The sequence below is a fragment of the Cetorhinus maximus genome, chromosome 8, assembly GCF_964194155.1.
Source record: "Cetorhinus maximus chromosome 8, sCetMax3.hap1.1, whole genome shotgun sequence".
NCBI classification, from domain to species: domain Eukaryota; kingdom Metazoa; phylum Chordata; class Chondrichthyes; order Lamniformes; family Cetorhinidae; genus Cetorhinus; species Cetorhinus maximus.
This window is the reverse complement of record NC_135886.1, coordinates 109,637,959-109,665,490: the sequence shown is the minus strand read 5'-3', so window position 1 is coordinate 109,665,490 and position 27,532 is coordinate 109,637,959. Positions and strand designations below refer to the sequence as shown.

The 27,532-nt window shown below is 41.7% G+C and overlaps 1 protein-coding gene across 1 annotated transcript in view; it reads left to right on the top strand.

Annotated features, from left to right (window-relative positions):
• Positions 1–6,551: 6,551 nt before the first annotated feature.
• Positions 6,552–27,532, top strand: part of msna (moesin a) — an 80,758-nt gene continuing 59,777 nt past the window's right edge. The window contains exon 1 of the mRNA XM_078547432.1: positions 6,552–7,003. Coding sequence (XP_078403558.1) covers positions 6,992–7,003 — 12 coding nt within the window. The 5' untranslated portion in view covers positions 6,552–6,991. The remainder of the gene's footprint in view (positions 7,004–27,532) is intronic.

The window sequence follows — 27,532 nt, the reverse complement described above, 5'->3', positions numbered from 1 at the left end:
GGGTTGAAGTCAGGATTAATTTTCTCTTAGCATATTTAAATGAGAGATCCAATATGTCCACAGGAGTATCCTGCATGTCTCCAAATGTGCCCTGGTAAAATCTGGAATGAGTGGGATCATGTGCATGCCAGCATTTTGGGGGGTTTAACCTCTGCTCACACTCAAACCTGTCTCCTGCTGCCAATTAAGATTCTGCTCAATGTTTTCAATGCCAATACCAACAGGGGACAGGGTGCAACCTTATGTAATACTCTTTCTGAGTACAGATAGGATGTTAAAAGTGTCACTTGAAGCAATGACTATGGAACCTTGTTGAATACCAAACTTCTAAACAGAGTATCAAAAGTATTTCTACGTAACACAATTAAACATTTTATTACTGAATTTACACAGATATTTTAGTTCTGATGCAAGGTCAAAGGCCTGAAACATTAACTCTGGCCCAAAACTTCTGATCAGAGCCGGAACCCCTGTGCCCAGGGTTCTCTTCAGGCAGAAAACTACCCACTTACTTGCATATGTTGAAAAGGTTCTGACTCCCGATGAAGGATCCTGCAGGACTCGCGCAGTGCAGGACTTCTCGCAAAGAGCAGTGAAGGGAATCTGCTCAGAAGCCATGCCCCCTTTTTACATCACTCGCTGCCATAGCCTGGTAAGTGTTTCTTATAGGTCCCCAAACTTCTCAGTGTGTTAGTGAATGAGTCTGTGAGTGAATGGGTGAATTAATGGGTGAGTGTGTAGATGTGTAAGCAGGTAGGTAGGTGAGGAAATTGGGTAAATGTGTAGAGTGGCAGCTGGGTAGGGTGGTAGGTGGGTAGGGTGGGTGAGTGGGTAAGGTGGCAACTGGGTAGGGAGTTAATGGGTAGGGTGGCAGCTGGGTAGGGTTGCAGGTGGATAGGTTGGATGAGAGGGTAGGTGGGTAAGGGGACAGTGGATTGTATCAGGAGGGAGTCGGGTGGGGTTGGGGAAGAGTTGGATGGTTGGGGCCAGTCAGGTTGGGTCAGGGGGAAGTTGGGAGTCCAAAGGGGAGTTGGATGGTAGGGCATAATCAGATCAGGTCAGGGGAATGGGCAGTTGGGGTCAGGAATGAGTTGGGTGGTGGGGATAGTCAGATCAGGTCAGGTAGGAGCATGTGGGTCATGGGGCAGTTGGTGGGGGGGGTGTTGGAGTGGGGGGGTGTTGGCGGGGGTGAGGTAGTCGAGGGGAGAGTTGCGGGTGTCAGTTGTATAGTTACCCAGGAGTTATGCTAGAATTTTACTATCTAACATTTCCTGAGTAGCTATCCAGGTGAGTAAGTTGGAACTGTCCAAAGTCTCTGACTCTAAGTCGGAGTCAGAGACTTTTTCGGAGATCCAGGGAGCAGAGGAATTGCCCATTGGAAGTTCAAACTTCCTGGGCAATTTCCACAGACTCTTTGCGTCAGGACTTCCGCAGGATCCCGAAGCTCATTTTGGGGCGTATACCCAGTCTCTGACGATCCGGAAACCAAAGATCTGGGCCTCTGTTTCTCTTTCCACCAATGATGTCCTGTGTAGTGTTAGCTGAAAAATAGTGGGAGAGACCTAATTTTATCCAACCTTGTTATTTTTGGCAGCTTACCCATTCCCTTGTAAAGGATTAAGCTTCCTTACGCCACTTATAAGGAAAATAATCAGCAGGGGTGGGGGTCAAGGGAAGGATTCCCTAAGTTGGAAATTCTTGCTTCTGGGCCTCAAACAGGGGCTGGAGTGTCAGTGGTGGCTGGTGTACCCAGAGAGATGAGTTGCACTGGCCTCCACTCCACAATGAAGATTTGACATGATAAAAATTCTTGATAAAGGACAATTAAGCAACAATTTACTGTCATTGGTTTTTACAGTGATAAAAAAACATTGAATATTATGTTCAAAGGTTTCACAGAGTGGTTTCAGATTCTGCTAAAACCAGACCCAAATCCTTGCAGTTATTAATTTGAATGTATTTTCTCTTTTCCAGGAGCTGGTTCTGACTTGGGTACAGTTTCTCGGGTACCTCAAACAAGTGACCAGGCTTCATGTTTTAACCTACATAATGAGTCTGAAATTACACTGCATTACACTGTATAAGAACACAAAGGCTTTAATTGAAATTCCCCTTTCCACTACATTAGCAGAGAAATGAGACAGATAAACATTAAAGCAACTGTGTATATTTTAAAAATTCTTTCATGGGATTTGGGCTGGAAAGGCCAGCTTTTGTTGCCCATCCCTAATTGTCCTTCAGAAGGTGGTGATGAGCTGCCTTCTTGAACCGCTGCAGTCCATGTGGTGTAGGTACACCCACTGCTGTTAGGGAGGGAGATCCAGGATTTTGATCCAGTCACAGTGAAAGAACAGCGTATAGTTACAAGTCAGGAGGGTGTGTGGCTTGGAGGGGAATTTTCAGGTAGTGGTGGTCCCATCCGTCTTCTATGTCTGCTGCCCTTGCCCTTCTAGGTGCTAGAAGTCGCAGGTTTGGAAGGTGCTGTCAGAGGAGGCTTGACAAGTTGCTGCAGTGCACCTTGTATATAGTATACACTGTTACCACTGCAGCTGGGTGTCAGTGGTAGCGGAAGTGAATGTTTAGGTTGGTAGATGGGTTGCTGATCAAGTGAGCTGCTTTGTCCTGGATGGCGTTCAGCTTCTCGAGTGTTGTTGGAGCAGCACTCATCCAGACAAACGTAGAGTGTTCCATCAGGTGAGAGTGACTGCCTTTGACATCAAGGCAGCATTTGACTGAGTGTGGCATCAAGGATCCCGAGCAAAACTGGAGTCAATGCAAATCGGGAGGAAAACTCTCCACTGGTTGGGGTCATAACTAGCACAAAGGAAGATGGTTGTGGTTGTTGGAGATCAATCTTCTCAATTCCAGGACATCACTGCAGGAGTTCCTCAGGGTAGTGCCCTAGGCCCAACCATCTTTAGCTGCTTCATCAATGACCTTCCTTCCATCATAAGGTCAGAAGTGAGGATCTTCAGTGATTATTTCACAATGTTCAGCACTATTTTTGACACCTCAGATACTGAAACAGTCCATGTCCAAATGCAGCAAGACCTGGACAATATCCAGGCTTGGGCTGACAAGTGGCAAGAAACATTTGTGTCACACAAGTGCCAGATCATCTCCAACAAGAGAAAATCTAACCATCGCCCCTTGACATTCAATGGCATTACCATCACTGAATCCCACAGTATCAACATCCTGGGGGTTACCATTGGCCAGAAACTGAACTGGACTAGCCATATATATACCACATAAATACCATGGCTACAAGGGCAGGGCAGAGGCTAGGAATCCTGCAGTGAGTAACTCACCTCCTGACTCTCCAAAGCCTGTCCACCATCTACAAGGCACAAGGTAGGAGTGTGATGGAATACTCTTCACTTGGCTGGATGAGTGAAGCTCTAACAACACTCAAGAAGCTTGACACCATTCAGGAAAAAGCAGCCCGTTTAATTAGCGCCCCATCCACAAACACTCATTCCCACCACCACTGATGCACAATGGCAACAATATGTATTACCTACAAGGTACATTGCAGAAACGCACCAAGGCTCCTTAGGCAGCACCTTCCAAATGCACGACCGCTACCATCTAGAAGGACAAGGGCAGCAGACATATGGGAACACCACCACCTGGAAGTTCCCCCAAGCGACTCACCATCCTGACTTGGAAATATATCGCTGTTCCTTCACTATCGCTAGGTCAAAATCCTGGAACTCCCTCCCTGACAGCACTGTGGGTGTACCTACACCACATGCACTGCAGCAGTTCAAGAAGGCAGCTCACCACCTCCTTCTCAATGCCAATTAGGGATGGGCAATAAATGCTGGCCTAGCCAGCGATACCCGCATCTCGTGAATGAATAAAAAAAACTCCTGACTTGTGCTTTGTAGATGGTGGACAGGCTTTAAGGGGTCAGGAGGTGAGTTACTCACCCCAGAATTCCCAGCCTCTGACCTGCTTTTGTAGCCGCAGTGTTTATGCGGCTGGTCCAGTACAATTTCTGGTCAATGGTAATCCCCAGGATGTTGATATGAGAATCCTGTTCATGTGGCTTTAGTATAAAAGTCGCCTTTGACTTTGCTATTTGCCATTTTTTTTTAAGTCAAGGGATGATTTGGATAGGCCATTGTTGGAGACCACACATAACTAGCTTTGATGTCAGTGCTGAAAGATCAGATCCTCGACGATGGCCCTGAGGCAAATGCACAATTCAGCCATCAGATGCACCCTGAAAGACCACTGGTAAACGGGCACTTTGATAATCTTCATAATATTGGTGTCGTTTGCTTTAAAAAGTTGCTAGTGACTATTGTTGTCAGTTGGAAATAAGGCATCAGTTCCAAAATACCATCAGCCAACAACAACAACAATTTGTATTTATACAAAATTGACACCATGTCACATATGGATATATTAGGGCAGATGACCAAAAGTTTGGTCAAAGAGGTAAGTTTTAAGGCATGTCTTAAAGGAGGAAAGAGAAGTAGAGAGGCGGAGAGGCCTAGGGAGGGACCTAAGGGTTTATGGTCTTGGCAATAGTGGAATGATTAAAATAGGGGATGCACAAGAGGCCAGAATTAGATCTAAATACCTAAGAGGATTGTAGTGCTGCAGGAGGTTACAGAGATAGGGAGGGACATGGCCATGGAGGTATTTGAGCCGATGTAAATCAGCAAGCAAAGGGTGATGGGTGAATGGGACTTGGTGCGATTTAGGATATGGGCAGCAGAGTTTTGGATGGCCTCAAGTTTATGGAGGGTGGAAGATGGGTCAGCCAGTAGTGCATTGGAATAATCATTCTAGAGGTAACAAAGGGATGGAAGGTGGTTTCAGCAGCAGATGAGCTGAGGCAGGGGGCGAATCAGTTATGTAGGAGGAAATAGGCAGTCTTATTGATGGCATGGATATGTGTCAGAAACTCACCTCAGGGTTAAATATGACAGGAAGGTTGAGAGCTTTCTTTTTTAGCCTCAGACAGTTGCCAGGGAGAGGGTGGAGCTGATGGCTAGAGAACAGAATTTGTGATGGAGACCGAAGATAGGGGCCAAGCGCCAAGTGTAGATACTTGAGGGACACCAGGGGTAACAGTGATTCTCTGGCTCTGATTGCATAAATAAGAATGGAACCAGGCAAATGTGCAATCCCAGCTAGATGGTGACAGAGAGGTGTTTGAGGGAGATGTTGTGGTCAACCATGGCAAAGGCTCCAAACAGCTCAAGAAAGACATTGAGGGATAGTTTATCACTATCACAGTCACATAGGAATTGTGACTTTGATAAGACCTCCCTCTAGAATGACTATTTCAATGCACTGCTGGCTGACCTCCCATTTTGTTTTGGTACCATGGCAGAGATGGAAACCTTATTAGAGGGATTCAAACATGGATTCCTCGAAAGATGGGCATGGATTTCGGAGGCAACAACATGTTCAAGGTCTTTGGACAAGAAACAGATGTTGGAGATGAGGTTGTGATTTGGAAGGGCAGGTAAGGTTGGCAACTGTGATTAAATGTATTCCTGGAGGTTTCATCACATGGCATGCCCCACGATCCAGTCATTAGTCAGCCAACACATCCATCCCTAAGGCACAATGCCTTCCTACGCTAACTGGAAAGCAAAAAGACTCAATACCCAATTGGATGATGCATGACTGTCAGCCAAACCACCTTTTCTTTCCCATTTTCAATATTTTTATCTGGGGAAGAGAAATGTTCAAAGAAAATGATGAAAAAATTATGCAAAGAGCAATTTTTTAATGTCTCAATAATATTTATCCAAGGTTGCACATAGCAGTGGCCTGGAGATTGATCTTCAATTCCTAGAGGTTCCAGGCCAATCCTGGAGGGTTTGGCAACCCTACGGACATGGGGTGGTCAAAGAGAGAGGTGTTTACAGCAGAGGGACTGTACCTAAGGAAAGAAAAATGTTAATAGTATCAGCTAATTTGGGAGCCAGGAAGGTAAGTTGGGTAGTTAATAGTTTAGTCGAACTATGGCCGAGGGAGCAGGCAGAGGGTCTCATGGACAAGATGGCTTTCTCATGGGAGATAGCCAGCAAAATAATTTAAATTTTGATTAAAATTTATGCTACAGAGTAGAAGTGGTTGGTTATACAATGCCTTATCACGATGCCAACTTTAACATGACTGTTTCTCAAATTTTGAGTGTGAATCTGATAGTCATAGAATGGGTACATAACAGAAGGAGGCCATTCAGTCCACCAAGTTCGTGCCCGATGGTGTCTGGGAAAAAGGTTATAAGCATTTGTGAAGGTCCACAGAGTGAAGGCCATTGGTTCTATTTAATTTGGGTGATCATTTTCACATACTCCCCCAACTGCTAACGCCCAACTTTAAGGAACATTAAGTTCCTTCTCCAAGTCACAGAAAAAAGTGTAATTGATATTTTTAAAAACTCACATCTCGCTTCTCAAGAAATGCCTTTTAGTTCCCCATTAATGTGTTAATTGATTCAAGGTCAACCATTTTTTTTATCTGTCTTTAAGATCAGTTTGTCAGTGAAATATAAAGTACGAAAACATTTCATATGTGTGTGAAATGTGCTTTGTCTACTTGTGTACTGAAAAATTGCTATAACCCAGAAGCCTATTTATTACAACGGAGCGAGGCGGGGTCTATTTCCTCATCACTTAAAATGTGAGCGTTTTCCTGGGTGTGGTGTCAGATTCAGACATTGAAGTTCCGTTAGCAGGAAGTTGGGGTTGTGGTTCAATACTAAATACAAGTGGAGACAGTTAGCAGCGTGTAGATAATATAGCTCAAGGCTCCTTTTGCTGTCCATCCGCTTTGAAGAGCGTGTAATTGATCCGTTTGTACTGATTTCCATTCTGAATCGCAGCAGAGCTGCCAGAAGCCGATGGGCAGAAGAAGCATCTGGTTTTAAAACAGAAGCCGGCAATTTGTAGACGGGAAAACTGGTAATTTTAACAACGTTTCAGCTGGAAGTCGAGGACGCTTGCAAGAAAACAAAATGCCGAAAACGGTAAGCAGACCACTCACATCAATTTGCGTTTGCACAAATGTGGTGTAATGTCTGCCTCCTGTACAATTGAACCCTTTGAAAAATGTCAAATTTATAACTGGGTATTTGGAGTAACTTCTGTGTTTTTTTTTAGAAAACAACTGGTATGGCCTGAGATTTACTAATGGGTTTTATTACAAGTCTTTTTCTCTCGTCTCCTTCCCTCGGTTTTATTGCAAGTTTCTTTTCTCTTCTCCTTCCCTCTTTGCAACTATGTTGAAACTTCAATTTCCGCTCAAGCTCCTCCGGATTATTAAAATGGTTTAAATTGGCTGATGGTGAATAACTCACCAGTTGCCAGCCCTGACCCACTCTGCTCTTTCTGTGATGTGCTTCGGAATCGGTAGTGCCACGGTGAATGGCTGGGCTCCCTGCCAATCTCGGCCTGCCTTTCAAATGGAGCGCAGCGATGGAACTGCCCTGTTACTTTGTAACGAGGTTTTCTGCACTCGCTCGACTCTTGACAGTTTTGGATTGGTAGCGGTTATTAATTTGCATCGGCTCAAACTCACTTTGTTACCCACTTAAATCTTTCCTCTTCGCCAAGGAGGGCAACAAGTTTTTTTTTGTTGTTTCAAATGTGCTTCTAGCTATTTGGAAGTACCTTTTTTTTTTAATCTTTTTAATTACTTTGATATTTGGATGTTGTCCAACTTCTAACGGAACTAAAATGACTCAAAGCTTCCTGCAATGCGTCATGTATGGAATTCTTTCCTAAAAGTAGTCTAGTGGGCAATGGAAGAACCTTATTTGGCAGTTTAGCTGCTGCTTGCGCTGTAAGGCTGCAGCTTGAGGACAATGGCCTGTTTTTATCTGAGTTTAACTCCGCTTAATCATTCACCCTTGCTTGTCACCCCGCCCTCAGCAAGTTAGCTTAGTCAAGTCCTGCTTCAATGCAGCAAGGCAATTTTTCGTGAACCACCCACTCGGGTTTTTTTTCTTGAGTTGAAACTGGCAACGTGTTGTGCGTTTTGTGAACTTTTGAATTTCCTACTAAATAAGGTCAAGGACAAAACGTTAATTTTGAAGTAATGCAACCTTATAGTCTGGTGTCCTTTTCAATTATAGGTGTATATAGTCACCATGATTTCATTGGCAGAAAAGGCCAATGGAAATTCTCTTGTGGATATTCATGGGTAACTCAAAAGAAGATTAAAAGCAGCAACTTAAACGATTTCCAAGTTTTGAAATTTATTTTTCTAGCTGTAAACTTAAAAATCTGGGTGGTGCCAAGGCATAAGGATTGTTGCGTAGTTGGAAGTTGGCATGTCTAATTTGTGTTGACTGCTTTTAACATAAAATTGAATTAAAATGCAATGTGTTGGGAAACATTTTTTCTCCTGACTACCCTGAGTGGCAATAAAGTTGCAATGCACTGGTTCCTGTTTTAAGAGCGGGCTATTGTGAGCTTTGAGCTTTTGTGCTCCTCCACTTTGGAATTTGTTTGCTATCTCTGTCATTGCCCTGTGCTCTGCTGACATCATTGATTGTTGCTGTAACCCCACATTGTGTTTGGATCCCTTTTTAAGTTAAAGGGTCTCTTTACAGGATATGTGTTCACAGTGGGTGCAGTTGCATATAGTGTCTGGTGCCTCACCCAAGGGGCCATTCTTGCGCATGTCTTGATGTTGAGCGTCAGCACACGTTTCCAGTGGCTAATATTAGTTAATGTAGCTTCAATGTAAGTATGAAGCTGGCTCACTACCAAGTCAGGGTAGTGTATTTATTGAATGAGCCTTCAGAGGAAAGTAGTACAAATTACTCTAGTAAAAATGTTGACTCATGAATAATCTTTGCCATATTATGATTTTAATTGAAGTTCACTTAAGTAATTGCTAAAGTCAGTCAATCCCCAAGTCCCAGACTTCCCTTTTTAAAAATTTTCATATGAACAGCCTTGTGCTTGAAGACTTCAGCAACATAGGTGGAGTCCCAATTCCTTTTTTTATGCAAATCCTTGTAAACAGTCGCCCATCTCCAAGCTGCCTTACCTCTCGAGTCCATAGCCATCTCCTTGTTTGACTCCAATCTGGTCTCTGTCCTGCCACAGAATCAAAACTGCTCTTATCAAAGTCATGAATGATCTCCAATATGACTGACAAAGTAAACTGTCCCTTCTCTACTTATCTGCAGCCTTTAACATGGTTGAACTACACCCTCTTCTTCCAACTGGGTGGGACGCACTCACTTGGTTTAATTTTTATCCAACTGTAATGGCTTCTTTTCCCACATCTACACCATTAGTTTTGCTGTCCCCAAGGATCTATCCTCGGACCCCTTCCAAGTTTTCATCCACATGCTGCCCCCTGGTGACATCTGAAAAAGCATGTATACTGATGTCACCCAGCTCTACTTCACCATCACTTCTTCTACTGTTGCTAAATTATCAGACTGCTTGTCCAATATCTAATACTGGATGAGCAAAAATTTCCTCCAACTAAATATTGGTAAGACTGAAGCCATTGTTTAGAAAAACTCTGTTCTTTAACTACCAATTCTATCCCTCTCCCTGGTAACTGTCTGAGGTTGAACCAGACTGTTTGTAATATTGTATTTGACCCTGAGATGAGCTTCCAAACACATCTGTGCTGTTGTAGACTGCCTATGTCTACTGCCACCTGACTCAGCTTCTTTGCTGCTGAAACTCTCATCCATGCCTCTGTTACCTCTTGAATATTCCAACGCACTCTTGACCAACTTTGCACATTCTATCCTCTGTCACCCTGAGATCAACGGAAACTCTGCTATGCGTGTCCTTACTTGTGCCAAGTCCTGGTCCTGAATGATCTCTGTACTAGCTGACCTCTGTTGGCTACTGGTCAGGCACACTTCCTTTTTTTTCCTTCCATATATTAAAATTCTCATCCTTTCTTTCAAATCCCTCAAAGGCCTCACTCTTTTCTGTGTAATGTCCTTCAGCTCCATAATCCTCTGATACCTGCACTCTAATTCTGGCCCCTTGAACATCCCTGATTTGCATTGCTCCACCAATGGCAGTCATGTCTTCAGCTACCTAGGCCCTCTCTCAATTCCCTCCCTGTAATTTCTCTACCTTTTCTGCCCCTCTTTCTTCCTTTCATAAGGTGCTCGTTAAAACCTAAGTTTTTGGCCAATTGCACTAATATTGCTTTATGTCCGTGGGACTAGCGGAATAATATTTCGGCACAGACTAGAAGGGACGAATGGCCTGTTTTTCTGTGCTGTAGTGTTCTATGGCTCTATGTTGGTGTAAAATGTTGCTTCATAATACTCCTGTGAAGTGCTTTGGGGCATTTTATTAAAGTCAAATGCTCTGTATAAATACAAGCTGATGGGCTGAGAAGGTGACTGTTCTCCTGTGAGGTAGAGGAAAGGAGGAGAATAATCAAATGGAACTCTTGCTTGCTCAATTGTTTTCATCATGAATGTGGGGGAAGAACATTTGTATCCACTTACTCCCTCTACTCCTGCCAGCCTCTTTATATAGAAAACTTATGGAACATGCAGTATTTGTAACCTTGTAGCTGTAGCATCCATTTGGGACAAAACATTTTCAAATGGTCTATTTTCTTTGCCAAACTGAAATTTGGGGAGGAAAAAACTGCAGATGTGAGACGTGCACAAACTTGAATTACTTAGTCTTCCCCTACTGGCCTTCCACCCCCAACAACTTGTTGGCTGGGTTCTATATTTAGCATGTAAATGATGAGTTTTGTATCTGTGATACACCCAAGGATAAAAACAAAACTAAAAAATTGTTCCTATATTTTTTAAAAGATGATTTGGATGTATTCCATTTTAAACTGCTGAGCAATCCATTTTGAGAGTTTTTTTTTCCCCTCAACAATAGTCTGTTCCTGAAAGTTCTGGTTCCTTTTTATTAGGTAGCTTTTCCAGATGTGCTAGTTGCTACTGCACCATGTTTGAGCCTAGACACCTGAAGGGCCCAATTTTAACTGTGAATGGGTTTTGAGTGGGTTGAAATTGGGCCTGTGGTGACAGTGGTGTATTTTTTTAAACGCGGGAGGAAATTTACTAACTGGATGTTGCTTTGGTCTGATGTTTATATTTGTGCACTTCCTAGGAGAGATTTCTGGGTGGTAATTGGGTGCAAACCTTGCCTGTGTTGCCTTCACTGGCTCAGATGTTGAGCCAATTTAGTACTTGTCTTTGCTGACCTGAAACCGGCTTGCTCAACAAAGACTAAGTATCAAACTTGAGAGTTTCATAATGCTGCCTTTGCTACTCAAGTTAGTTAGTGGGGAAAGTTGTGCTGAGGTCTCTTCCAATGTGAATCCTGAAAACAAGTCATGAATAGTTAATTGATAAGAGGACCAGTTCTTTGAAGAAGTAATATCCTGTGGGTAAAGGAGAACTGGTGGATGCACTGTACTTAGATTTTCATAAGGTATTTGATAAGGTGCCACATCAAAGGTTAATGTGGAAAATGAAAGCTCATGGTGTGGGGGGTAATATATTAACATGGATAGATCGGCTGGCTAACAGGAAACAATGGGCATAAATGGGTCGTTTTCTGGTTGGCAAGATGTAACAAGTGGTGTGCCACAGGGATCAGTGCTGGGGCCTCAACTTTTACAATTTATATCAATGATTTTAGTTTATTCTTTCATGGGATGTGGTCATCACTGGCAAAGCCAGCATTTGTTGCCCATCCTTAATTGCCCTCAAACTGAGGTTTCACTAGGCAATTTTGGAGTCAAACACATTGCTGTGGGTCTAGAGTCACATGTAGCCCAGATGGCAGATTTCGTTTTCTAACTAGGTGAACTTGAGATTTTTATTCCAATTGACGATAGTTTCATGGTTGCGATTACTGAGGCTAGTTTTAAAGTCCAGATTTTATTAATTGAATTTAAATTCCACTAGTTGCTGTGTGGAATTTGACCCAGGCTCTGAAAGAATTAGCCTGGGCTTCTGAATTACTAGTCCAGTGACATTACCACTGCCACTGCCGCCATTGCCCCTCTTCCCACCCCCACCCCCCCAATTGATTTGGATGAAGAGACCTAACATATGGTTGTTAAATTTGCTGATGACACATAGGTAGGAAAGTAAGTTGTGAAGAGGACACAAGGGGGCTACAAAGGGATATAGATGTGGGCAAAGATCTGGCAAATGGAGTATAATGTGGGAAAATGTGAAATTGTCCATTTTGGCAGGAAGAATGAAAAAGATGCATATTATCTTAATGTAAGAGATTGCAGAGGGATCTGGGTGTCCTAGTGCATGAATTGAGAAAGGTTAGTATACAGGTACAGCAAGTAATTAGCAAAGCTAATAGAATGTTATTGTTTATTGTGAGGGAATTGAATAAAAGAATAGGGAGGTTATGCTTCAGTTATATAGGGAATTGGTGAGACCACATCTAGAGTACTATGTACATTATTGGTGTCTCTTTTTTATTTAAGGATTTAAATGCATTGGAAGCAGTCCAGAGAAGGTTTACTAGATTAATACTTGGAATGGGCAGGTTGCCTTATGAGAAAAGCCTGGACAAGCTAGGCTTGTACTCACTGGAGTTTAGAGTAAAAGATGACTTAATTGAAACCTTTCAGAGATCCTAATGGGTATTGATAAGGTGAATGTGGAGAGGATGTTTCCTCTTGAGAGAATCTAGAACTGAGGGGCCACCCATTTAAAACATAAGGAATTTTTTTTTCCCTGAATGTTACGAGACTTTGGAATTCTCTTCCTCAAAAGGTGGTGGAAGCAGTCTTTGACTATTTTTAAGGTGCAGCTAGATAGATTCTTGATAAGCAAGGGTTATCGGTGTTGGTGGGAACATGGGGTTGAGGTTAAAATCTGATCAGCCATAGCCTCATTGAATGGAATAGCTGGCTCAAAGGGCTGAGTGGCCTACTGCTGCTCCTGATGCCATGGTCATACAAACATATGAATTGTGAAGCAGCACATCATCCATGTGAACAAAGACAGGTGTTTTATATCAAGAAATACAAGTAGCAGACAAGTCAAACTGTGACGTGAACAAAAGTTCTATTTGTTTAATTGGTTCCTTGGGGAACTTTGCAGGTTGTGAAGTTGTCAAGTGTCAGTTTATCACTTGGCTTTTCAATGTTTTGCACCTAATTAAAAAGGTATAAAGCAGTGTGGCATCCTATTCTAGGTAGATGTAGTGCTTAAATATTACATCACAGTGGCACATTTCCCAAATATTCTGCAGTTTCCACGTATTCTGCAGAAATTGTATTAAAATTGCTTGTTGGTATCTGCAGTGGGCTTCTTCACTCTGATTTTAGCTTCCTGCTTTTAATAAGCTTCAAATGGATAACACTTTGCTTTCCTGAGAGAGATATGCTTGAAAAATTATTCTCGTCAGCCTGCCAGTATTAATCTTTTGCAGAAAATATCTCTGTTTAGTATTTTTTGCTGTCACACACCTTGTTTGACTTCTAACAGGAAACAGTTTACAAACACAAAGTAAAATACTGCTTTCTATTTCCCTTCACTTATTTGATCGGGCATCTACAAAAACCCACATCTACTTCATTAGCAACTATCTCCAGCCCCAACTTATTCCACGTTGATTCCAATTGAAATTTCACCTTTCATGTTTCGGATCTGTTGACGATTATGGATGAGTTTGAAATATTCAGGACTCCACAAACCGCTGTTCTTGCTGCATCCTAAGATTCACTCGCACTGCCGTGTGCATATTTTTGACCCCTCCCTTAAGCAGCATTGACGACTCTCTTAAAGCTGTCCTGGTCCATAGTTTCATTTCATCCTTTGCCTCATTTGGTGCTTTAACAAATATTTTCTCACTTGTAAATGCGAAGTGTCGCAAGCTTCACCAATTCATGGTTACCAACAACCCTCTGTCCTTCCCTCCAATCCCGTTCCTTCAAATCTTGCCCTTTTGCTGTGCATTTGTGATACCCTTCACTCTTTGACTGTGCAAGATCTGTCCTTGGCAAATGCCTCCACTTGATCCCTTTACCTCAATGAATTTTGGACTTGATACTGAGCTGCTCTCCCACTTCTTTGGCCAGGAGTTTCACCCCTGTTTGTTGAACCTTTATTTTATGTCTCCTATATTCTCTCTCCACCTGGACTCTTCCCTCAGGTTTGAAAAAGGGTATGAAGCCATTCATTGAGAACTGCTGGTGTGACATCAGCTGTCTCAATTTCTCTGCCCCTCTTCATTCACTCCAACCTGTCTCCCTCTAATCTTGTAGCACTCTGTTCTCAGGTCCAACCCTTAACATTGTCATCAAATCTGCTGACTAGGGTGGTGCCATTGTTGTCTGGCGTACTGAACTCTAACTTGCAGAGGCTGAATACTAACTCTGATGTAATTTAAAAGCAAAATACTGCAGATGCTGGAAATCTGGCCAACTCTCTCATGCTTTCTTCTACCTCCCCATAGATCATGACCCCGTGACTGAACTTCAAGCCATTGTATCCAGGATTGTCAGTAACCTACCTCATCTCCTCTGGACATCCACACCCTCTGACCTCAGTGCCCTGAGCCTGAACTTCTACCTCCTTCCCAAAACCCATAAACAGCACTGCCCTGGTTGACCCAGTCTCAGCCTGTTCCTGCTCCACTGAACTTACTACTTCCTATCTCGTCATTTTTAAAAAAAATCCTCCTTTTCCACTCTCTTCCTACCGGCATCTGCGACTGTTCCAATGCCCGACTGCACTTTAACAGTTTCCTGTCCCTGATCATCTTCTCTTCACATGGATGTCCAACCTCTCTGTACCTCCTTCCCTAGGCAGGACAGCCTAAGAGTTCTCTGCTTATTCCTTGAATGGAGGCCCAGCCAGTCCCCATCCACTGCCTGGCAAAATTTGTTCTTGCTTTGGACAACTTCTCCTTCAACGCTACTCACTTCCTCCAAATAAAAGGTGTTGCTACATCTGTTTTTTTTTTTGTGCGAAATATGTGGAACACTCACTGTCAGTCCTGCCCATGTCTTTTTCCTTGAGCACAAATGGTAGTTATGGGGATTAAATGTTTCCTTATTACTTGGTAGTGAGGCTGGTTTGGAAATTAATGCCTTTAGCTGTCATAAGAAGGTCTGAAGTTTGCTGAGGTGACCCTGAATGATGTAGGTTAAAGATGCTGAAAGAACAAATAAATTGTTAACCATGGACAATAGGTCAGGGTACACGTTTCAGTTATTGAGGATAGCTTTGGCAATTGAAGTATCCTAACAGCATTGGTACAACTTTCTCAAGGCTATAAAATCTGTGGGTACTGGTCACATTGGCTGAGAAGCTCACTCCATGTGTAAACCTTGATAGACTATGCAAAGAACCTTCCAGTGAAGCCCAACTATATCCTCGACTGAAATCCAAACGGCAACACAAGCAAAATACTGCAGACGCTAGAAACCTGAAATAAAACCCAAAAAAAGTGCTGCGAGTACTCAACAAGCCCGGCAGCATCTGTGGCGAGAGGAACAGTGTTAATGTTTCAGGTCAATAACCTTTCAGCTGAACTGGGAAAATATAGAAATGCAGATGGTTTTAAAAGCGCTCATTGACTTGAAGGGGAACTTGCAGATGATAGTCCCATGAGTCTGCTGCCCTTGTCCTTTTAGACAGTAGGGGTTGTGTTTGGAAGGTACCACGAAAGGAGCATGGTGAGTTGCTGCAGTGCATCTGTACATGGTACACACTGTCACTGTGTCGGTGGTAGAGGGAGTGGATGTTGAAGGTGGTGGATGGGATGTCAATAAAGCAGGCTGCTTTATCCTGGATGGTGTTGAGCTGCACTCACCAGGCAAGTTGGGAGTATTCCATCCCACTCCAGATTTGTGGCTTGTAGATAGTGGACAGGCTTTGGGGATTCAGGAGGTGAGTTACTCACTGGAGAATTCCCAGCCTCTGACTTGCTCTTGTAGCCACAGTATTTGCATAGCTATTCCATTTCAGTTTCTGTCAATGGTAACCCCAGGATGTCAGTGGGGCTACAGCAGTGATAATGCCACTGCATGCCATGGGGAGATGGTTAGATTCTCTTGTTGGAGATGGTCATTCCCATCCTCTGACCTATTGTTGCCATAGTATTTATATGGCTGGGTCAGTGAAACTCCAAGATGTTGCTTTATGCTTTTGTTTTTCTGCACCTGTCCTAAAAATTGGTGTAAGGCTAAAAAAGCCCAGCTCGTGGACACTATATATCTAGTCATTGTATTGGCATTTGAGCATATTTACTTGAGAAGGTATTTTCTTTTGTTGGCTTAACCAGGTCAAACTGCTGTGGACATTATTGTTTAGTTCCCAGTTGCATCTCAACACCATCCTATACGTTGAGAATAGGCCAATGTTGTGCAGGTTATTGTAAAGCAGGGCTTTTCTTGCTTTGTCCAATTACACTGGAAATACACAGCACTGCTTTCAAGTGTCTGTTTGTGGAATTTTAGTTTTTCCTTCATTTGTTTTTAATACTTTGATATTGCACTCTTTGTTTAGTCATAGACTCATAGAGATCTACAGGACAGAAAAAGGCCCTTTGGCCCATCAAGTCTGTGCAGGTCAAACAAGTACCTAACTATTGTAATCCCATTTTCCGGCACTAGGCTTATAGCATTGTATGCCATGGCATCGCAAGTGCACATCCGGATACTCCTTCAATGTTATGAGGGTTTCTGCCTCTACCACCCTTTCAGGCAGTGAGCTCCAGATTCCCACCACCCTCTGGTTGAAAAAATTCTTCCTCACATCCCCTCTAAAACTCCTGCCCCTTACCTTAAATCTTGCCAAGTCTAGCAAATATTTTGCAAGTGGGGTTCTTCAGAGTACAGAGAACTTCATTTTTCTTTTCAAAACAAAAAGCATTGTGTAAAGAGAATGCAAATGTTTAGTTTTTTTTTGGGGGGTGGGGAGGAAAAGCCTGTCTTGCCTTGAAAAGGTCCTCACTTCAAACTTTCGACATGAGTTGCTATTACTAGTTTTTAACTTTACCAAACTTATTTTTGGCAGATATTTTCATGTTTCTCCATATGGGCTTAAGATTAAGCTGATTAATTGAGTAACTTGGTATGAAGCTTCCAAAACTGAAAGTCATTAACTTTTAGTCTGTTGACAGGCACTTTTATTTAAATGGTCACAGAGCTGGAAATTACATGTGCAGGCATACTGTTTTAAGCCACCAAGTTTGAGTGCTAACACTGACCCTGTACAAGTAGCTGGTGGTACCCCAAAGTAAACTTGCATTTTCTGAGTCTAGTAGCAAGGGAAATAAGATAACGCAGTAAACTATATCTTAATGGATGACTTTGAACCTGACAACTTAAATTGGGACCTCCACCAGCTTTGAGGCTTGCAGGTCAGGAATCAGCAGTCCTTGTGCCCCACTAAACCCAAACAAAAACAATTTTTCAATTGCTGTCTATACTAGTAGAATGGATATTAATTGAGAATCTTGATTTTTTATTTCCTCTCCCCAACCAACCAAAACCCACATATCTCACCTGCTGGGATAAAGTAACGGTACACATCCTAGATTAAGCGTGCTGACCAAAAACTTGCTGAGCCATCTTGAAAGCTTGCACGCAGCATTAATGGAAAACAATAAAACCTTTTTCATTGAGGTCAGCTTTGTTGGATCAAACAAACTGCTTTTTCTTTTGAATGCCTTGCTTAATAGAAACCAGCACTTTAATTGAGTTCTATCATGGATTTGTAGGGGTTGCAAAGACTTAAGTGACAGGTTTGTTGGCATGCTGATAGTCTTGGTACTGGAGAAAATTAATAAGCAGAGTTAAAAAGCTGGGCCAACTGGATGAAGAAAGCTGTGGGTAGCAATGCATTCTTGACGAGCCAAAATTCTGAAATGTAGCCTCAAGAGGCAACAGGGCTACTATTTTAAAACTTGTGGTTTGGCATCAACTTCTTAAGCTAAAAGAAAAGTACCTCATGATGAATGAAAATGATGGATATTGTTTCTAAAATGAAGTGCAATTTAAGTCATTTGTAACCTGTTTGTTCTGGGCCTATTCATTATTTGATAGGAGTACGTAATTGGGTGAATTTTCAATTGTACTTATTTGACCTTGAACAAAGTTGCACAGAGACACATTTGAGTGAACAATTTAGTGCATGCCTTTTACTCTGCATCTGATGGTGCTATATCTTGCCTCTGTTCCTTTAGTGACTAAGTGTCCTATTCCATAGTACAATACTTCTCAGTTAAGGGAAAAAATACAGTTGAAATGTGACTTTTCCTAGCTCCTGACCACATGTGCCTTGCAGCTTAAGATGTGAAGCTCTGGGAGATCAGCAAATTGATTAAGATAATGTCCCAAAGTTGCATCATATTTGCCTCATTTACTCCATACTGAACACAGTTTTGATCCATCTTTGAGAGAGTTCCTGCTCTTTTCCTTCCTCAGCAATTCTTTTTGTTTGTTTTCTAAATGAAGCTTGGATTTAATTTGTACTTTCATGACGACCATGTGGGACAGAAGGTCCAAACAGAAAGAGGGACTTTCAGCAAATTCAAAATGGAGCTAGGAGATTATTAAAGACTTGAAGTATCTCAAAGGCCAAGATACTGAACCTGAGTGTCAAGGTCTGAATTGAGGAAATAAACTGATGCTGTTCAAAATTGAAAGGAGGGGTAGGGGCTTGCAGTTCTATTGCACCTTTCACACTGGTTGTGCACATAACTGGGATATTCAAACAATGAATTTTTTTGAGGTTTGGTCACTGCTATGTGGGACAAATGGCACACAAAACAAGATCCCAAGAATACCCCAATTGATTTTTTTTGTTGGTTGTGAGATAAATGTTTGTAAAGAAAATTCAATCTCTCTTCCCATCCCCACAATCCACCCACCTGTCGGTCTTAAATACCATGGAATCTTTTACTTGCATCTGAATAGGTGGATAGGGTCCTGGTTTGATGTATCACCTGTGAGGCAGTGTTGTATTCCTCCAGTAGTGCTTTCAAGTTTCAGTCTAGACTTTATGCGCAAGTGTTAGAATGGAACTTGAACCCATTACTTCCTGACTCCAATCTTAGTCCTAAATTCATTGAAAGATGGCAGGTACACGGGTCAAAAGGCTAACTCCTGTGCTGTAACTATTGAGTGTTTGAGGCTGCAACCAATGAGACCAGATTACACTAGTGACCTTGAAAGATGGAGAAATGCAAACAAAAAAACCTATAAACTAAATCTTTGTAGTTCTACATTTGTCTTACTAATGTAAAAGTCCTTGAAGTTATAGGGAGCAAATTGAGGCTTGGGCTTTTCTCGTTTGGAGAAAAACACTGGTGCAAACTTGGTAGACTGAATAACATTGATTTTCTTAACATTACGAAAAGGAAATTGGCTAGTTGAACAGAAAAATCACAACATTGGTCTATCCTCCTAACAATAACCCTAATCTCATGTCTACCTTTTTTCCTTCGGCTATCTGGCATCTGCTTTACTGTTCATTTATCTGTTGAGGGTAAAACAACACAGTTTTTGTTTTTACTTAGGAAAAAGTGTGTTGCTTGGTTTGGAAGGTTTATCTACAATGTAAGCTGCTGGTGCTGATGGATCTTTGATTTGAGATGTGTTGTGATTTGAATAATTTCACTTGTTGGTCCTTCAAGCTCTTGTCAAAGCTTTTGGATCCCTTCTCTGAATATGAAAACACCAAGGCCCAATATGCAGGGCACCACCAAAGTTGAAAAGAATTGAAGTAATATAAATCAGAAACTAATGATTTGATAACTGCAGACTCTGAGGGAGGAAAGGAATTCTGTATTTTGAGTCTAGGGTGGGTGGAAGAAGGGGGGGGGAAGAGAACTGTAATGAGTTAATTTTATTTTAAATCTTGGACATTGGGTGAAAGATGGTTGTATATTTTGGGAGGAAGGAAATAGATGAAGAATTCTAAATCAATTAGTATATAGCAACTGGTTACTGAATTAAACTTTAACTTTTAATGCACAGTAGTGCAGATTTTCACAAGTGGTTTATTATGTTTTTGGCTTATTCATGAAAATTTCAAGCTATTGGTCTTCCATTTAAGAAGGCTTAGCTACAATGTAAGCAGCTAGTGCTGATGGATCTTTTGACTTGAGAAGTAAAATGCTAACTTGGATTTTATTATGGGGCCCATGCAAATGCTGATAAAATCTTGGTTGGGGAGAGGGTGAAGGTGGTATCTTAGCCGATACAATCTTTTGGAAGTTGCTTAAAAGAAACAATGCTATTGTTGCAAAAAACATTTGGTTATGCCAGGAATAATGCCCCAGTAATACAGAACTTTGACAAGAGTACAGGGGCTCTCTGTAACCAATAGTGCTAAGCAGATTACTTGTCATAATGAGGTGAGTCCTAGATAGTTAATTGTAAATGAACATTTTGTTTACTTGGCTGAACAAAGATACTTGATAAAATCATGGACATCTCATACAGTTTACCATCACTTTGAAACTTCAAATGGTGCAGAAGCAAAGTTGCATTATATGAAACATTTTTTTAAAAAAAGCTTGGTTTGGAACAGATATTTGTGGGATTTTCCAGACCTGCTGTGGGAAATTCGGCAGCCCAGCCAAAAGTCCATTGACTTTCGGCAGGATCGGTCAATCCTGGTGGTGGGTGGGGCCAGATAATCCCACTTTTGGTGTAAACCTGCTTGTTCAGAAGTGATGTAATCTTTCGGAACCACAATTACTGCAGAATGTTTGGTGATGTGAAGCTGATATTTGCCTCTAAATGAGTTCAAGACCATTTTTTAAAAAAAACTACTTTTCTCTTGCTCTAAAAATTACAGCAATGGTAGATTAAAGCCGCAAAATAACTTTTTAAAAAGTACTGTACAAATGTGAAAATTCCCAAGCTGCTTAATTCAAATACTTGGTTTAAGCCCTCTTTAAATAGTATTAGGTGAGCTGGAGACATTTTAATGTTTAATCCATTTTCTGAGACCAATTTAAGGTATATTTTGAGATTTTTAATGATTTTCTTTGAAAATTAGAGTTTCATACAGAAGTCCAGAACAGAATGTAAGTGATAACTCATTACCTTGTCTCTTTCCTTGGTGGTGTCCTTCATTTTGGTTTTTTAAGAGCGAAAGATTTTTGTTAACAAAACTGAAAAGGAATGTATTTTTTCTCCGCTAATACTGTAGAATTGAAATTCCTCGCCATCATAAAGGCCACCGCTAGACATTCAGTCTCCACACCTGCTCCCAAAACTCATCAAGTGCACCTTTTGTTAGCTTTAGCCTCCCGTCTTCCATCCTCCCTAAACTTCAGTTTGACCAAAACTCTACTACCTGTATTCTATCCTACAGCAAGCCCGGTTCACCATCATCAAAGCACTATACTGAATGCTGGTGATGCAGTATCCATGTATTAGTTATGTTGTGCAAGGCCAGTGCTCGTAGCATGTTTCCAATGCCACTGTACCTGCATCAGACTGCATTCATGGGAATCTCATCATCTCTGTTACAAACTACTGTGTCTTGAATATAGATTCCTTCATTGCTGGGTCAAATCTTGGAACTCCCTACTAACTGCTGTGGGAGTAACTTCACTTCCAAGTGGTTGCTCTGCCCCACCCTTTGCAAAGGCAATTGGAGTGTACAAGGAATTCTGGCAACAGTGACACCCACATCCTGCGAATGAATGGAAAAAAAATCCAAACCTCTCTCTACTGATATTTCCTAATATTTCTTTAAAAGGGAAATATGCATTAGGAAAATTAACTTTCAAACCAGAGCTGGCTGTATGACCTGTGCATTGGAACCAGTAGTAATAGAACTAGTTTTGCAGTTTTAGCCACAAAGTAGTGGTGATAGGTGCTGTTGAACCTCGGCTCTCTGCCAAAATGGAGGTGATCTTCATCTGCGATACAAATATTTTGCACTTACCATTATTTGAAAGTTAAGGATGTTTCTTGAAATTTATAGCATGCTCCGTGTTCAAATTGCACAACTTGAGTTATTAAAGATATAATTTCCTTAATCTAAAGGTAGTACAAAACAAAGGTTTCAATTTTGCTGAAGGTGAGATAATTGTCATGCTGAAGAAAATTGACTTTGTGTTTCATTTTGCATCTGATCTGGAAAAGTGGAAATCTTGGCTTGAGGCCTACATGTTTTCTTCCCTGTTGCTAATAGAAAAAGTGACATCCCCTTTGCAATTATCCTGTCTCAAAATAACTTGGATTATTAGCATGCACATGTATTTATGTCCTTGCTCTCTTCCTTTCCTGCTCTGCACATGTTCTGTGTTTTCTAATTCTTCTTTGGAAGTAGCCTGTGTCATCTGCATCTTGAACTTCTTACTACTTCCTACCAAATTGCTTGACAGTACACTTGCTGTACAAGTAGGTGACTCAGCATAACTGTAAAACTATGGGGTCAGCAGACGTTTATTGCATGTTATGAGGCCAATGCAGCATTTGCTACTGAGATTAGATGTTGGTCCTTAGCACTTCAAGCACAATGGGGGATGTTTGTTTTACAGAAGAGGGTGGGAGAGGTGCAAACTGGCAAAGTGCAGTAATTCTGATAAGCTTGCATTCTTTCCACATTATTTAAGTGAGGAAAACCAGCCAATCTGATACTTCTGTGTATAAATCCTGTGTCTGTTGTGGTATATTCAAGAACTACATTTCACCTACAATGACTTTTATGTAGGTAAAGTAAATTTTTGTAGGAACTTAAAATACTTGGAATTTAAAAGCTGTTTTGGTGTTGCCAGGAATAGCATGATATTGAATGTGTCACCTTCATTTTTGTGCTCAGGTGAATCACAAAGTACGTAACTAAATATACTGCCCCATCAAATCTGGATTGTACCTGTGAGCATTTTGTGCTGCTGAACAGTAGAAATAATGATGACTACAAATGTCACTGGTAATGGGAACAAATTTGAAAGGATGAATCAGGATTACTGCTTAAGTATGTTACACATCATTCAAAACTTTTTTTTTTATTGAGCATCCAATCTTAAAATCCAGGGCCAAAAGAGTAAGACTACAAAATAAATTAGTTTAAAGGCTATCAAACTTGCTTTGAAAGCCTGTAGATTGGAGATGGGTTATGTTTATTCGCCTTATACTTTTGTTACCTTTCTAATCAGGGTAGTAATATGTACAGCATGTGACTTTTTTTGCTCTGTTTTGCCTATCCCTCTATCTACTCCTGTTAGTGTACAAATTTTTTGGGTATCTTTACCAAGTGTGATCATAAGACCCTAAGCCTTACGAAGGCTAATGGGATGCTATCCTTGATTATGAGAGGGATTGAACATAAAAGTAAGGATGTTATGCTTCAATTATGCAGGGCATTGGTGAGACCGCACCTTGAATACTGTGTGCAGTTTTGATCTCCTTATTTGAGTAAGGTGGTGGAGGCAGGGTTATTGATTATTTCTAAGGCAGAGATAGATAAATGATTCCCTTGCCTAACCAGAATTTAAAGGTTATCGGGGTTAGATGGGAATGTGGGAATCACAACACCAAGATGATCAACCGTGATCTTATTGAATGGCGGGGCAGGCTCGAGGGGCCAAATGGTCTACTCCTGTTCCTATTTCTTATGTTCAATCAACTGACTGCAACAGGGCAAAGATGGGCTAGCGGAATATACAGAAAAGTGGCAGATGGAATTTAGTAGAGGAGTGCAAGGTGATGAATTTTGGCAGAAAGAATAGGGAAAGACAATTATAGACTAAAAATGGTACAGTTCTATAGTGTGTAGGGACAGAGGGACCCAGGGGCTCATGCAAATAAATATTTGAAGTCAGGACATATTGGAACTAAGGATGTTATGCTTCAATTATACAGGGCATTGGTGAGACCGCATCTTGAATACTGTGTGCCATTTTGGTCTCCTTATTTAAGGAAGGTGGCGGAGGCATGGTTATTGAATATTTCTAAAGGCAGAGATAGATAAATAGATAGATAAAGCATAACATCCTTAGTTTCAATGTCCCGCCTTCAAATATTTGCATGAGCCCTTGGGTCCCTCTGTCCCTGCACACTATAGAACTGTACCATTTTTAGTCTATAATTGCCTTTCCCTATTCCTTCTACCTAAGATGCATCACCTTGCACTTCTCTACTAAATTCCATCTGCCACTTTTCTGTATACCCTGCTAGCCTGTCTTTGTCCTGTTGCAGTCAGTTACTATCATCCTTACTGTTTGCTGATACCAAACTTGGGAGGTGTAGCAAACTTGGAAATTTTAATCTATTTCAAGGACTGAGTAACTTATACAATAATGGTCTCAGCACTGGCCCTTGGGAAACACCACTGTCTACCATCCCCTAGTCTGAAAAACAATCATTTCCCACTACTCAGTTTTCTGACCTTTTTCTGAGCCAATTTTCTATTCAAGTTGACACTGACCCTTGTATTTTGTTTACCAACCTTTTTTATGCAGTGCTTGGTCAAACATTTTCTTGCATTCCATGAAGAAAAATGGGTATTAATTGTCACTGGTAAAGCTGATATTTGTTGCTTGCCCATGAGCAGGTGGTGGTGAGCAGCATTCTTGAGCCGCTGAAGTCCAGCATAGGTGGAGCTACACTTGGTGCTGGTAGGAAGGGAGTTTGAAGACTTTGACCCAGTGAAGGAGCAGCAATATAGTTTAAAGTTATCCTTTTATCTATGGAATTCATTGCCACAGAAGGCTGTGGAGGCCAGGTCATTGAGTGTATTTAAGACCGAGATAGATAGGTTCTTGATTGGTAAGGGGATCAAAGGTTACGAGGAGAAGGTGAGAGAATGGGGTTGAGAAATTTATCAGCCATGATTGAATGGCGGAGCAGACTCGATGGGCCGATTGGCCTAATTTCTGCTCCTATGTCTTATGGTCTTATGATAAAGTTAGGATGATGAGTGGCTTGGATGGCAACTTGCAGGTGGTGTTCCTATGCATCTGCTGCACTTGTCCTAGGTGGTGGAGGTTGTGGGTTTGGAAGGTGCTGTCGAAGGAGCCTTGGTAAGTTGCTGCAGTGCATTTTGTAGAGGGTACACACTGCTGCCACTTTGTGTTGGTGGTGGAGGGAGTGAATGTTAAAGGTGGTGGGTGGGTTGCCAATAAAGCAGACTGCTTTTGTTCCAGATGGTGTCAACTTTATTGTGTTGTTGGAACTGCACTCATTGGGCAAGTGGGGAGTATTCCATCACACTCCAGACTTGTGCCTTGTAGATGGTGGACAGGTTTTGGGTAGGCAGCAGGTGAGTTACCTACTGCAGAATTCTCAGCCTCTGACCTGCTCTTGTAGCCACAGCATCTATATGGCTGGTTCAGTTCCATTTGTGGTCAATGGTAAACCCCAAAATGTTAATGGGGGATTCAACAATGGTAATACCATTGAATATCAAGGGGTGATGATTAGATTCTCTTGTTGGAGATGGTCATTGCCTGGCACTTGTGGCATGAATGTAACTTGCCACATGTCAGCCCAAGCCTCAATGTTGTCCTGGACTTGCTGCATGCAGACACAGACTCCTTCAGTATCTAAGGAATCTCAAAATGTACTAAACATTATGCAATCATCAGCAAATGACCCCACTTCTGATCTTATGATGGAAGGAAGGTCATTGAATCAGCTGAAGATGGCTGGGCCTAGGATGCTACCCCAAGGAGCTCCTGCAGGGCTGTTCTGGGCTGAGATGATTGGGCTCCAACAACTACAACCATCTTTTTTGTGCTAGATATAACTCCTCCAGTTAGAGGAGTGTTCCCCCTGATTCACATTGACTTCAATTTTGCTAGGGCTCATTGATGTCCCACTCAGTCAAAATCTGCCTAGATGTCAAGGGCAGTCACACTCAGCTGACCTCACCTCCATGTGAACAACACCTATTATAGTCCCCCCCCACCCCCATCCATGATGTTCCCTTTATCAACCATTTTTATCTGTTACTTCTGCAAAAAAAATTCAGTTGGATTAGTGGAACACGATTTTTGCCTTTTACAAATCATCTGTGCTGATTCTCTCTTTCCTCCCTCCCCATTAACTTTAAATCTCCCTAAGTTCCTGTCTCTTTGTTTCCGCTCTCTCACTCTTGAACCTTGCCCACCACTGATCATAGGCTGGTCAGTTCAACTAGTAATGTCCTTGTCACCCTCAGTCAAGAACAGGTGCATGTTTGCCACTGATTCTCTGGCACCACCATTGTATCTAGGGAACATTACGGCAAACCCATCTGCTCTCTCCACCTCCATTTCCTATTAACCTTTGAAAGCCATCCAGACCACAGTACTTATCCACTCTTGAGCATAGTCAGCCTTTCCATTAGTTTCCACCATGGCTTTGCCTATCCTATCTCTGTAACCTCCTACAAACCTTTTACCTCTGCACTACTTCAATTCTGGCCTTTTGTGCATCCCTGATTTTTAATTGCTCCAATGTTGATCAAACCCTCAGCTGCTGAGACCCTAAGCTCTAGGATTTCCCTCTTCAAGCCTCCTGCCTGTCTACCCCTCTTTCCTCCTTTTTAAAAAAAAAAATGCCCTGTTTTAAAACCCACCTTTTTTTAAACCAGGCTTTTGGTTGCCTGTTCTAATATCTCTCTGACCTGGTGCCAATGTTTTTTAATAAGACTCCTGAGAGTTACCTTGAGGTGTGTTAGTACATTAAAGGTATTACCTAAACACTTGTTTCAATTCAGTGGGTTGAAATTAGTTGATTAGGATTGGTTGTAACTTGTAAATTTTTGGCAAAGAGCTATTTTTTTTTTAATGAGTAAGCGTGCAGTGCTCACTGAACATTTTCAGTTTTTAAAACTTGCCAGTGGAAGGTTTAGCATCCTTCCATGTGGGATGAGTAATAGGCTTCCTAGCCAGCTGCGGAAATCAGCAGAGGGGGAAAGAGGTAAATTGAAAGTCCATTAAATGTGACAATGTTCACCTCCAAATAGGTTCATATTTTTAGAATTCTTTTCTGTGCCAAAATCAAAATGGCTACCTGGCTGTTGGAGAATAGCAGCATCCCCATTGAGTTCTGAGAATATTAGCATCTGATTAGAATAGTTGGTTTGTTGCTGTGTTTAGCCTATAATATTTGTGAACGACATATTCTGTCACTGAAGTAACATTAGTGTTTCATAGATGTAGTTTTTATGTGGCCCAATTGAAAGTACTGTGTATCATAGACTATACAATTGTATTGTAAATAACACTTAAATTTGCATAATTTCAGTTAAATTGTAATGTTTTATTCAACCCCCACTTCACTCCCCCACCCCATACACATGCACAGTGGAGAGGGACAGATCCCTCTCCCTCTCCTCCCTCTGCCTCTCCCTCAGTACAAATTAACTTGGCACATCAAGTTTGAACTTTGGACCTTGTTGGAACTTGGTAGCCATCTGCAAAGCTGTATGATCTTTCTCCCTTAGCTCTCCATTGCTGTATGAACTTTTGCATTGATTCTGTTCCAGTTCCATAGATGACATTATCCAATGTACTGAGAGCTAGCCTATAGCTCAGAATACAGTACTTCATTGAAAGCCAGGAACAAGATTCTATTTAACTGCTGAAGCAATGTATCC